General features: G+C 36.5%; 1 protein-coding gene across 2 annotated transcripts in view; it reads right to left on the reverse strand.

Annotated features, from left to right (window-relative positions):
• The window catches only part of grin2aa (glutamate receptor, ionotropic, N-methyl D-aspartate 2A, a), a 192,671-nt gene that overhangs the window by 17,694 nt on the left and 161,708 nt on the right, over nt 1–13,269 (reverse strand). For both annotated transcript variants that reach the window (XM_055194172.2, XM_055194171.2), the window contains 4 exons: nt 5,538–5,709; nt 5,099–5,252; nt 2,461–2,586; nt 1,533–1,762 (listed from right to left, as the gene is read on the reverse strand). In XM_055194172.2, the coding sequence (XP_055050147.1) occupies nt 1,533–1,762; nt 2,461–2,586; nt 5,099–5,252; nt 5,538–5,709 (682 nt within the window). The remainder of the gene's footprint in view (nt 1–1,532; nt 1,763–2,460; nt 2,587–5,098; nt 5,253–5,537; nt 5,710–13,269) is intronic.

Genomic DNA, 13,269 nt, shown 5'->3' on the forward strand with positions numbered 1-13,269 from the left:
TGTAGTAAAACCATGGTTAATTTTGGTAAGGCCAGCCAGGCAAGAATTTAAGGATCTGTACATTAGCTAACATTGTATACATTAATTTTACACAGTAACTTTAGCTCAATGTAAAGGTTGATATACTTTAGCTATGACTTGAACTAAGATCATTTACTTGTTATTTAGCTTGATTATTATCAGAAATAATCTACTCCAGAGGGACTCTGTTGTTATTGATAGTACGGAAGTCTACCAGAAGTTACGTTTGGGCCACAAATATCATTCTGTGTACAGTATTTTGTTGCCACTGAAACCGTCTATACTGCATCATAGGTCCCGATTACTTTTTCTGTCGGCTCAGCAGAACGTCACGCAACGCTTACATTGCTTAGCGACAGCAGATGCAATAGCAGCATCCAACGCTTAGGATTAAAGAAGGGAAGTTTTAGATGCGAAATGTGAAGCTCCCCGTATTCAGCTTAGTCATTGTAGATATTACAACTCGCAAGATCCACCAATCCTAGAGGCTCCTGAATATTTTATTCAAATGAACTGAGCATATGTGCCATTTTTCTCACGGGATCAGCGGCATGTACTGCAGTAGCCTCTTATGGAACAGCTGAAATTCCACAAGGGGGCATATTTGTTCCTCAGACGTTGCACAATAAACGTGACATCTGAATATATTCATTATAAATCGGGAATGAAAAGTGAGATTAAAACGAATGTCCGTTAGTGAACTAATTGTATACAGTATTTATATCGTAATTCGGTCAGAAACGTCAAGATTGTGAGGCAAACAAATCGTTTTGGATTAAAAGGCTTGGATATTCCATTTCATTGTACTTTTGGGGATTTATGAACAATTTGTTTTGGACAATTTCACCGAAGCAGATAAAGGGGAGATTTTGAAGGTAAGTAAATATCCTAAATCGGCGCCGCCCGGTTCAGGTAACTAATAACTAGATTACAGTTTTATGACTGCTATAAATCATATTATACTTTGTGTGTGCGCTTAATGGAATCCCGAAAGTCTAAGCTTTCAAACGATGTGCCACATAACCGTATATTTTGAAGATTTAATGCTTCAAGTTACAATGACATTTATGCAGCCTCCCATGCAAGGGAGGGGTGTGCCGTGTGTGTTCCTTATCAGGTTAAAAATTAGTTAATAAATGTAAAAATTTAACATACTGTACTTTACTGTACCGTCAATCTCGCTTCATTCTCCTAAAACACCATCCAATTATTTTAAATTTACTATAAGCATTAGGCAGATGCTTTGTCTTTTGTTTAAATAAGAAAAGTGAATACTATGTACTAAAAAAGTACTATGGTAATACCATTAATTGTTTATCAAAAAACTTTTGAGGAACAAAAAGAATATTGTGTTATTAAGTATGTAAATCCCAAAGTATTTGGATGCATCACTTACAGTACAGCGCTGTATTGAGTACTATTGCATTATTATCTGCTACAATCCCATCATAGTACCAGTAACACGAAACAGTGCTGCTCTTTTATTAAAAAAGGAATATTATGAGAGTTACCTTTTTGTCGCTTAGACCTGTCACCTGGTCCACAAATTCCTCCTGGATCATGAAGGCGGCCAGATTAGCAGTGTAACTGGCCAGAAAGATGACAGCAAAGAAAGCCCACACAGACACTATGAATTTACTGGTGGTGCCTTTGGGGTTTTGCACAGGTACAGAGTTGTTGAACACCAGGCCCCACAGCAGCCACACTGCTTTCCCCATAGTGAAAGATGGACCGTGGGGATCTGCGAAAAACGAGATATTTTATTAACACCCAAGCGTTCTTTCAGCGCTTTCATTTAGACAATATTATAGTCTTGCTTCTGTATGCCTATTAGAGTATTTGCACAGAGTAATAATGACAATGCAGCACCCTACTGCTCAGCAATGATGCTGTTAATCTTTATCTTCTCATCTATTTCGTTGTACTTTTATATGGAATTGAGTGGGATGGCATGCAAAGAGTACCAGACATGTTTTATTTTGAAACATTTGAATACATACACAGAACTGCGGCTGGAAATCGTTTCTTCGTGGGTGGGCAGAGAACTACAGTACAATAGATGCCACCGTCAATTCGGTTTATTTTTAGACTGTTCCCTTTGCAATAAGTACAAACCTAAACTTTAAATGAGTCATCTGACACTTACAAATGCTTTTTAATGCAGAGAACAAACACAGTTTAAATGAGACTGCGATAAACTTAATCTGATCCAGACAGAGATGAATGAAAATGAATTGGCCTTTATTATACTAACGCGGAACCCAGAACCACTCAGCAGCAGACAGAGTGAAATTACGTATAAATGAAGTATAAATTATACTTTACAAAACTGTAAAGGCTCTGTCAGAGCAGGGCAAGGATTTTCGTGATTGGGAACAAAGGCTGCATTGCAGAAGAAGAAGAAAAGTCACTCGCAGTGTCAGTGTGGTAGTAACGTACCTTTGCCCTGAGCTAGGTTCCTGTTAAAGCCCAAGGGGCTGATGTATTCAAACATGAAGACAGCCATTGCGGTCACCAGCAACAACATCACGAACATCATCACCCACACCGATGCACTGAAGGGTTCTGCGGTCCGTGAAGAACAAGAGATGGGCGAAAAAATGACACAGTCAGCGACTATCATCCTAGCATTTTGCTTGACCAGTGGTATGTGACTATAGACAAGCTGAAGATATTAAAGAGCTGTGCAATGTAAATGGGAAACTGGCAAGTGTCCACTGGAGAGCCTGTAATTATTGGCCTTGTGCTAATTAAATTATGGGTTGCTGATCTAGTGCCATCAAGCATAAAGAAGCACACAGGGTGCCATAAATCTAAAAACAGCTTATCGGAGTTTAACCCACTTTGGTGGATTTGCGGAGAAAATCTGATGGGCAAATGTGATTTTATTCATGTAAATTGGTTTATATTGCATTGCACAGCACTTTGGTCATCCCTATAGGTTGCTTTAAAATGTGCTATATAAAAAATCATTGTGTCTATACGTAGACGTTATAGCGTTAACGTTTATACATTTAAAAAAAGAAGTGATGCAAAGAGACAGCAAGAGCAGATGGCACGTCTTCTGGTGAAAGGAGCAGTTTGCTAGCAAAGCACAAAAAGGCAAGAAGAGGGCAAATTATGCTGTTCTGCGCTCAAGAGAAACTTCAAGAAATGAGTGCCAGTTAGCATTTGGACTTGGCTAAGCAAAACTGAAAAGTGGGAGAAATTATAATTGTAAAAAAGTTAAACCGACTTAAAGCTGGCACATCGGCTTTTAAGAAATTGAAAGCTTCTTTGGCTATAGCAGAGGCTTTGTGATTAGAGGTCACCCATTGAAAGTCCTTACTAAAAATCATCAGGAATATTATATTCCATAATGAAAGGAATAAAGAAGGTTATATTTTCACTGAATGTCCGTTACATTATGTAAGATGATTTTGTGTAGAAAACAGTAAATCACAAATATAATTTAGCTGGGTTTTTACAGTACATTCAGGGTCACAAATGAAGAATTTGGTTCCAAAACGTGATAAGTGTAATTTAAAAAAAAATGAGTTACCGCCAAAATCAGTACTGTATCTGGTCAGTATTAAAAAGTAAATTCTTAATTTTATGCAAAATCCAATATCCGCCGTGTTATTCTGTCATCTTTTCTCCCTTTTTTCCAAAACCCAATAAACGCCACTCCTCCTTCTCTGCAGGATGCAATAAATCCGCTCAACAAATCAGTTTTCCTCATCTACTTTGTACTTTGTGACCAAATAAACAAACAAAAACAAAAAAATTTTTTTGAGGGCATTGATAAACCCGTGGTGGTTTTCTGTGATGGGAAAAATCTATGCGAGAGGCAATCTGGAGACGAAAAATGTCAGCTGCTTGTTCTCCCGACAGCATCAAGCTTCTGTCATGCTAACTCATTGACCCCAGAGGATCTTATGAAAAACGTTCCATTATTTTACGCCAAAAAAGTTCAGCAACGACGTCCCAAGTATAAGATGACAGTGTTCTTAATATGACATAGTAAGTGTTTTGATTAATGCCATTAATGTTTATCTTTATTTATGTTTTTTATCAATGTATACTACGGAGCGCCTAAGGGGACATGAAGCAAAAATTAAATAAAGTTTAGTTTCGCGTGCGCACGTGAAACTATCGCGTGCTCACGTGAACCTATCGCTTGCGCACGTGAAACTACCGCGTTTAGTTTAGCGTGCTCACGTGAAAGTTTCATGTAAGCACACGATAGTTTCACGTGAGCACGTGATAGTTTCATGTGAGCGTGCGAAACTAAACTTCAAAAAAATTCTGCACATGAAGGTTTCGCGTGAGCACATGAAAGTTTCACGTGAGCACATGAAAGTTTCACGTGAGCACATGAAAGTTTCACGTGAGCACATCAAACTAAACTTTGGATTTTTTTACTCCAATATCATCTTAGGGCCTCAGTAGTATACCACTAGTCAATTAAATGAATATAACATGGCAAAGATGAATGCACATTTATATATTGATTCAATAGATTTATTGCATTTTGTGGAAAAATAATCTGTTTTTATAATAAATCTTTGAAAATCAAATTATGGATTTGAATTTTTATGTTTTTATAACCTAAAACTGCCTTATGAAAGTTTGTAACAGAAAATAGTGGTTTTCAGCTTTCATCGTCACTTTCTTGGTATAGAAAAACATGTTTTAACCGAAATTAGTCAAAATGGATTTATTGCATTTTGGAAACAAACTCTTCAAATACTTTGCACAGAGGTCTTCACGAATCAACATGTTGGGTTGTGCTAGACATTTTATGAATTAGAAATTTCTATCATGCACACTAAAACATGCTAGGTTGTTTTTAATCTAAGCTGGGTACATTTACCCGGCATTTTTAGAGAGGTCACAAAAGACTTTAGAACTAAAAAGTAAGGTCAAGATTGAAACGAAAGTGAAATCAATAAGTGAAATAAAAACTTTTCTCATAACTTCATAATTAAACTATGAGACTTCAGCATGGATTCTAGAACAGAGTCACATTTTGTGAATATCAGATGTGTCCCCCACAATCATCAGTAAATGTGCCTTGTATATATACTGTAGTTACCTAAAAAAGCAGATGGAGAGACTGTTCCGTTGCTACGGGATACCATCACACTGATCCCCGTTTCCACAAAGGGCACAGAGAAATCAATGACCTCCGAGCGTTCTTCATTGATTGTCAGCGAGCCCACGGCCATGACGGCTTTTTTGTTGACCACCTGTGGCAGGAAACGATGCAATGGAGATTTAGTCAAAATCTATGAACGTCATAGTTCTTCTATAGCTTCAGTGCATGAAGCTTTTTAAATCGAAATCTTTTTCTTACTCTGCAATACAGTTTCATCATTTTACTTTTCCCAATATCACATTTGATATCCATCACTGATTTTTGACAGTTACACATTCACATCCAGTACAAAAAGATAAATAGCACCACTTTGAGTTTCATGAGCAAAGCTTTATACACATTAAAAACTTTTGTTTAACAGTTTGGTTCGTCTCACCTCTCCCACCATGCCGTTCCATACATTGTTGATTTTTTTCCCGTGTTTCCCATTGGTCACCAGATAGAGGTCATACGTGAACTTCACGTTGCGTGCGATCTTCTTGAGGATGTCGATGCAGAATCCCTTGCAACACTTTTTAATGTACGTCCCTCCTCCCTCTGTGGTATTGCTGTGGGATAGAGCACATCAATCACGGGTCAACATAAAGCAAAATATCTGAATCATGATGCCAGGACCATTTTATATGTTTCATCCTCTCTGGAAAGATATTGAATGTGTTGTAATAAATTTCAACCAATGTCAGTTCACAATAGCAAGCACGTGTAATCCAGTTTCCCATTTGGATTAACGCATTTTTGTTTTTTCAGCACAAACACAGCTCCTTTCTACGTAAATATGCCTATTAATTGTACTGTACATTGTTCCTTTTTAACAATGCTGTTTACCTGCTTCAATTTACAAGATGCTATGTCCATCATGCAAGGAAATCAAAAAATTATGCCGAATAAATTACAGAGAAAAGCATTCTTAACTATAACTAAACAGTAGACAACTGAAATCTGGCATAGTTTGTATATACAGCATATCTCCTAGTATTTTCTAAGTAAAATTATATAATACATTATTTTTAGACACAGATTATTGGCAACATCCGTGCCGTTATCGGACAAACTTTTCATAAATCAAGTGTTACAAAAAAACAGCAAACAGTGCATGCAACTAAACGGCACGATCAGCAGCCGTAATTCATTCTCTGTGAATTCCTCCCAAGGACTAAAACATATTTGACACAGTAGCCTGTTTACTCACAGCATCCAGTAGCTGGGATTACAGTACGGCATAGTCTGTTGAAACAAATGGTAGAGCCTTTCACTGGTGCACTTTAGAAATGTCTTAACTACAATAAATAGCAGGGTTTTCCCCGGAGAGCCTCTCAAAGAGCCATCAAGTGAGACTGAAAATTGCAGTCTGCTGGAGATTTCTGACGCCTCGTAAAGACCGCCGTCAATGGAGACTTAATTGTGGAGAGGTTCTTGTTTTCCTCAGTGAGGGGAAAGACAATCCTATTTACAGGGCAATCAAGATGATTATTTCATTTGGGACTGGGCGAGAAGGTCCTGCCCTTAGTAAGAGACAGACTGGAGCACTGCAGTACTGCAGCTTGTTTCTGTATTCTCATAAAACCATTATTGCACAAGGCTGAAAAACACTACATGACTTTAAAAATCTAAAAAAAAATCAGTTTATTTTCAGCTCAACACTCTTAAAAATAAAGGTGTTAAATGATGCTATACAACCATTTTTGGGAGTATGGTTTAAGTATGGGTACCTTTAACATCCACATAAACTTTCTGTTGCACAAAATGGTTTTTGTAGTGGATAAAGGTTCTACAGAATATAAAAAGGTAAAAAAAAGAAATGATTATTTTAGGAACCTCTGACTTAAAGGGACATTCCACTTTTTTGAAAATATGCTAATTTTCCAGCTCCCCTAGAGTTAAACATTTGATATTTTACTGTTTTGAAATCCATTCAGCTGATCTCTGTTTCTGGCGTTAGCACTTTTAGCATAGCTTAGCACAATCCATTGAATCTGATTAGACCATTAGCATCCCGCTAAAAAATAACCAAAGAGTTTCAAATATTTTTCCTATTTAAAACTTGACTCTTCTGTAGTTACATCATGTACTAAGAAAATTTAAAGTTGTGATTTTCTAGGCAGATATGGCTAGGAACTATACTCTCATTCTGCCGTAATAATCAAGGACTTTGCTGATGTAACATGGCTGCAGCAGGCGTAGTGATACTGCACACTGCCCAAAAATAGTCCCCTTGGTTACTTTCAATGGCAAGGGACTATTTTCAGGCGCTGCGTAATATCACTACGCCTGCTGCAGCCATGATACATCAGCCATGTCCTTAATTATTACGCCAGAATGAGATTCAATGGAATGTACTAAGCTTTGCTAAAAGTGTTAGCGTCAGACCCGGAGATCAGCTGAATGGATTCCAAAACGGTAAGAATCAAATGTTTAACTCTAGGGGAGCTGGAAAATTAGCATATTTTCAAAAAAGTGTAATGTCCCTTTAAAAGGTTGTGTTTCTATGGCACTGCTGCAAAGAAACCTTTATTTTTAGGAGAACACAACAACACGATTTCCTTCAATTCAGCCTAACTGTAATTTCATGTAATTTTGCAGCTTTTTTCACACCAGCATCAAAACAAAACATTTCTGGTAATTTTACAAATTCTCAAAATAATGCCAGGACTGATTTACTGAGTTTCAAATGACCCATAAACTTACAAAAACTACTGGTATTTGATGTGCAAAAGGAGGCCATTATCTGAGATTATTACACGGCTCGTTGGAATGCTTAATTCTAATTAGCCATCCGCGACATTTTTAGATTTGTTAATCCCAGATAACAACTGCTCAAAACTAATAACACAGGTAACCGAATGCTCCATATCATTTTGAAAGGTACAGTTTAATATTACACAAAAATTAAATATGTAATTTAATAACACAACATTATTATTAAACCTAATAGTGTGTTCGTAACTTTTGAACATCTTGTGCCCTATCATACACCCGGCGCAATGCAACGCAATACGCAACGCCAGTGTCTTTTGCTTGTTTCAACTGGGCACAATTATAATTTTCACGTTTAACGCCACGTTGTTTAAATGCATTTGTGCCCAATTTTGTACCCATGGGCGTTCTGGTCTAAAAAAGAGCTGTGTTCAGGTGCATTGTTGCTACGTTGCTATTTTAAGGCAACCAAAATAGATTACGCCATTGACCAACTAAAACCTGGTCTAAAGTCCATGGTGCAATATTGTTTTTGTTATTTAAGAGGGTCTTCTTACTCCGCTTGGTTTTTCAGTTTACAAATTCTGCCATCTAAATAGAAAATCGGCATGGCGCCAGCGCAACTGGCTTTTAAAGGGGATGAGAGCTGAAACTCTCATTGGTCATCCAAAACACCCATTACTCATTCTGAAAATAGGAACAACCCTTTTAGGCTGTGCGCTTGGTGCACAAACCATTTTTTGTGTTGTTAAATTAGCAAAAGTGGGTTCGGACATGCCTGTTTAGGCTGTGTGCTTTATAGACAATGCACTTAGATCATTAAAATAGGGCCCCTTATCTTTAAACTGAACATAAACTGGTTTTCCTCACGGAAAGTCTGCATTAGTTAAAAATGAGCAAATACAATATTTAAGGTTTCAAATCAATATTTAATATTCCTTACCTTACTTAACAGGTAAATAGCCGTGTAATAAGCGGAATAATATACAGGCAGCTGGTTGTTATCACAAAATAAGCCCCTTCAATGTTATACCTCCGCTTTGTGTCAGGTCCTGATCACACTGTCGGGGCTTATTTCTGCAATAACAACCGGCTGCCTATACATTATCCCTTACTTAGGAGATATATGAATCTTAAGATATATGAGTCTGTACCCATACTCACCCAGACTGCAAATCGAGGCATAAGTCATGGTTGAAGTCATATACTCTAATTCAGCCGTTACTCAATCAAATTTATCCTAAGGTAGAACTTCTTTCAAACAAAAAGCCACAAAGTGAGGCACAAAGTGCACATTTTTCATTTCAGAGAGTCAGGGACATCAAAACTTTTCATTTAGTCTCTTAGTACACTTATAACTCGAATAGCCCTCCTGAAGAAGTTTAGGATTTAGTGATTTCTTTAGGGCATGGCAGAAATGAAAAACCCATCATCGCTTGTGCCGTTTTAACACACAAACTTTTGGTTAAGAGCCCAGGTCTTTAACCACTAGTCAACATCATCCCTATGGATTATGGGGAAGGTGTGAACTTGACATCAATTTTTGTGAGTAACGCAAATTTGGTGCACTGTCCAATTAGTGGGCAGTTGTACTAAAGTAGTTAATCATGTAGAGAAAAGTTGTACTTTTTCAGCGTTGCAGACAGGACATAGCTGCATTTTTAATCAAGCCACTAGGGCGGTGACAAATAATCATGCAAATCGTTTTCTCAATGAATGAATTTTAATGAATTATGGTGAAATGCAGCCACATCCAAAAACCAGAGGACACTTTGTGCAGAAACGCCATTTGTGCCACAGAAGAAGAACCATTACAAACGCTATTCCAGGAAATGTCTAGATGCGTATTAATATCGCTGTTCTTCAAATTGTTTCAGGTATTTTCATGATAATAAAAAATATTTTGAATGATTCAAACTCATAGTGATTTTAGATTGATAAGGACTTCATACTGATCACAGAGCCGTAGTACATGCACAAGCTGTGCATGAATCGGAGCCTTGCGATTCAGAATCGATTTCAGACATGTATTTTTAATGGGGAATGCGATGCATCATCACAGTCCTACAAGCCACCATCTGTGAGTGAAGAATCTCCACTGTGGAGTTCAGACACACAACACTGAAATTACTGTATAGCAAAGCCACCTGGGAACCTTATTTAGACTAAAGCTCATTAAAACTTAGTTCGCTGTGTTCTTTAAACCGATTAGCAGTGGAAAAAAAACATATACCTTGTCTCCACAGTTTGCTTTGACCTGCGCTTGTTACTTCTGAAACTCTCATTATATTGCTAATGTGTACTGGGTTGTGGGTATGCAAAGGTTGTGGGTTTGATTCCCAAAGAATACACCCACTGATAAACAAGTCCCTTTGGATAAAAAGTGTCTGCCAAATGCATATGATATGAAATGTATATAGCAAAGATTTTGTATGAATTATTATCTTTGCTGTCTTTGTCTCATGGATTTGCATGCAAAAACTACATCTCTGCTCTTTTCATCAGTTAGTTAAACATAATATAAATGCATCCAGCTGTGTAACGCAAGGCAATGTTGTGTCGAATGGTGGAGTGGTCCCCGGCTACGGATTTACAGCACATATTCGAATCAGAATTGTTGAATCTTGCCTATAGTTGACTGATAATCGAATCATCTGAGTGTTCATGGGTTGGAAGGGGGACCAAACCAGGTAGTCAACAAATGGTTAACTTTTATTTTCTTTCCCAGGCAGCACCCAGAAACAATTTTCTGATAAAGTGACCAAAACTGCCTTTCAAGTGATGAACGAAGACAAAACTGACGATGCATTTTTATCTTTTTTTTAAAGTTCAAATGAAAGGCAGTATAAACATTCGTCAAATGATTGCTCATAAAATGCCACGATGTTCAGAACATCACACAACGATATAACAAAAACAATTTTGGTAAATAAATCTAAAAAATAAAAAATGTGATCCTGCCTGCTATAGTTTGGCGATCTTATTTAATTTAGAGATTTAGTGCCTCAAAGAAGTTATGACCAAAAAACGACGAATGACATATAATATGTGATTGTTACTGTAAATGATAAAAACTAAACTGTATGTACAATTCCTTAAAAGTTCATTTATAACAAGAAAAACATTTAAATTAATGATTTTATAGACACAAAAATACCTGCTTGCTTACTTTGACTTTGATTATCTCTGTATTCACTTTAAATACTTGACGATTCTTATATTATTTATTTCAGGAATCCCTTTTCTATCATTTAAACATGAACACCGACCATATTATTACAGTAAATCACAAGAGAGACAATCGTGTCAAATATAGGTTCGGTGCAGATATTTTTTGTGTCATCGTCGAATTTACAGAAATGTACCTGCTTTGTAGCTCAACTTTTGACAAGATAACCACCCAGTTTTTAATACATTTAAGAATGTATACCTGCGTTTAGGTAAATTGCATGTGCAACATCATTACGAAAAGCAATCAAAAATTTACAGACTTAAATTAGATCAGAATTTACCTTTATAATAAAAAAATAAGGTCAGAAGTAACAAGGTGCAGAACAAATGTGTGCAAACTGCCTGAAGTGCAGGGCGAGAAAAAAACACAAGCCACAAAATAGTTAAATCAAATAACCCAGAGTGATCTATAAATACAAATGAAAATAAAGGAATTATTAAAATAACAAAAGTATAACCAAAATTGCTAACTTTGTCTTTTTTACTGCAAAAGAAAGAAACAACTGCTTCGCAATGGTTTATTAACCTGGAAACAGCTTACCATATGAATATGTAGCCCTGTCACAGGAGTTGTTTGATTTATTAACGCACTTTAAAAATATTTATTTAAAGCTACCTTTTTACATATTATTTGCATAGTATTATCATAATGATAATACATTAATATATTTGGAGAAAACTGTTATATGTGAAATCAGATAATGTGCACCCTTAAGATCCTCATTTCATAACACGTCTGCAACAATTCAACTGTGAGATTTGTAGCCAAATCGGGCTTCTATCAAAGCATCGATTTTTCGACTATTCAGGGTCACCTCTAGTGGAATGTATTTGATTGCATTTCAAAGTCTGTCTACAAAAGAGTGAAACGCTAAGATTTATGTGTCCCATGTATCCCATTAAAATAACAATTATAGTACAGACAGTTAACATTGAAAGAGCATAGGAGTGTTTTGGGCAGAAAGTAGAGCCTACTGCACAAATGAACAAACTTTTCTGTCTCCACAATGAGAGAGACACACATTTGACTGTCCCGACAAAATCCAGTTTAAAATCAATCTCTTCCTCTCTGCGCTGGCTGTGACGCACGCATTGAATTCCCTATGGCTCCTGCAAGCGCTTTATTCAAACTCTCGCATGGTACAATCCATATTACTACAGAGTCTTCCTCACATTTTGATACCCAGAGGCAATAAGACACGCACTTATCTGACCAGGCCACTTCTTCACTGCCTTTACAATACCAATTACATCTTATGAAGACACACTGCCCATGTTTTGCTCTTTTTCTTGGGATTGTTTACTTTTATGGTGGGCTAATGTGGTCACTTGCCAAGACAGCACAAATTTGCTCTCTTGCAATACCTACAATGCCTACTGTATGGAGGCTACATTTTAAGCCATCATTAAGGACGTGAAAGATGTTTAAAAAATAATCTCAAATATGACACCACCTAAGATACATGGTTTCAGACAAATTGTATGAAAGCATTGTGTGTTTCTGTTATGGACAAAAAAGCAATGCACTTCAATATGCTTAGTGACAAAAAAGATGGTAGATAAATGCTGATTTCAAATAGAACTTAAATGTATTTGATAAAAGTTTAGCATAATTGTGACCCTGGACCAAAAAACAGACACATTTCTGTCCACATAAGGATACTTTTTTTCAGATTGAGATTTATACATTATCCCAAAGTTGAATAAATAAGATTCCCATCACGTATGGTTTGTTAGGATATTTATTTACAATAATCTGGAATCTGAGGGTGAAATATAAATGTTTTTATATATTTATTGTAGGAAAACATACAAATATATCTTCATAATACATGATCTTTACATAATATCTTAATGATTTTTGGCATAAAAGAAAAATCGATAATTTGGGAACCATACAATGTATTTTTGGTATTTGCTACAAAAATACCTATGCTACTTAAGACTTAAGATTTGTGGTCCAGGGTCACAATTAAAGTAATAGCTAATTGTGTATGCTATATTTTTATACTATGTTGAAAACAGATCCACTGTGGGTAAAAATGATAAGACACTTTGGGTAAGTACAGTAGAGTCGACAACAGAGCTGATACAGGCTTCAAATATTTGAACTCTGGCATTTTGAAAGCACAAATATCTAAATGGCTCTGAGTGTACTTGAATGTGTTTGTTTGTGTGTGTGT

This window comes from Misgurnus anguillicaudatus, chromosome 19, assembly GCF_027580225.2.
Source record: "Misgurnus anguillicaudatus chromosome 19, ASM2758022v2, whole genome shotgun sequence".
Lineage (NCBI taxonomy): Eukaryota > Metazoa > Chordata > Actinopteri > Cypriniformes > Cobitidae > Misgurnus > Misgurnus anguillicaudatus.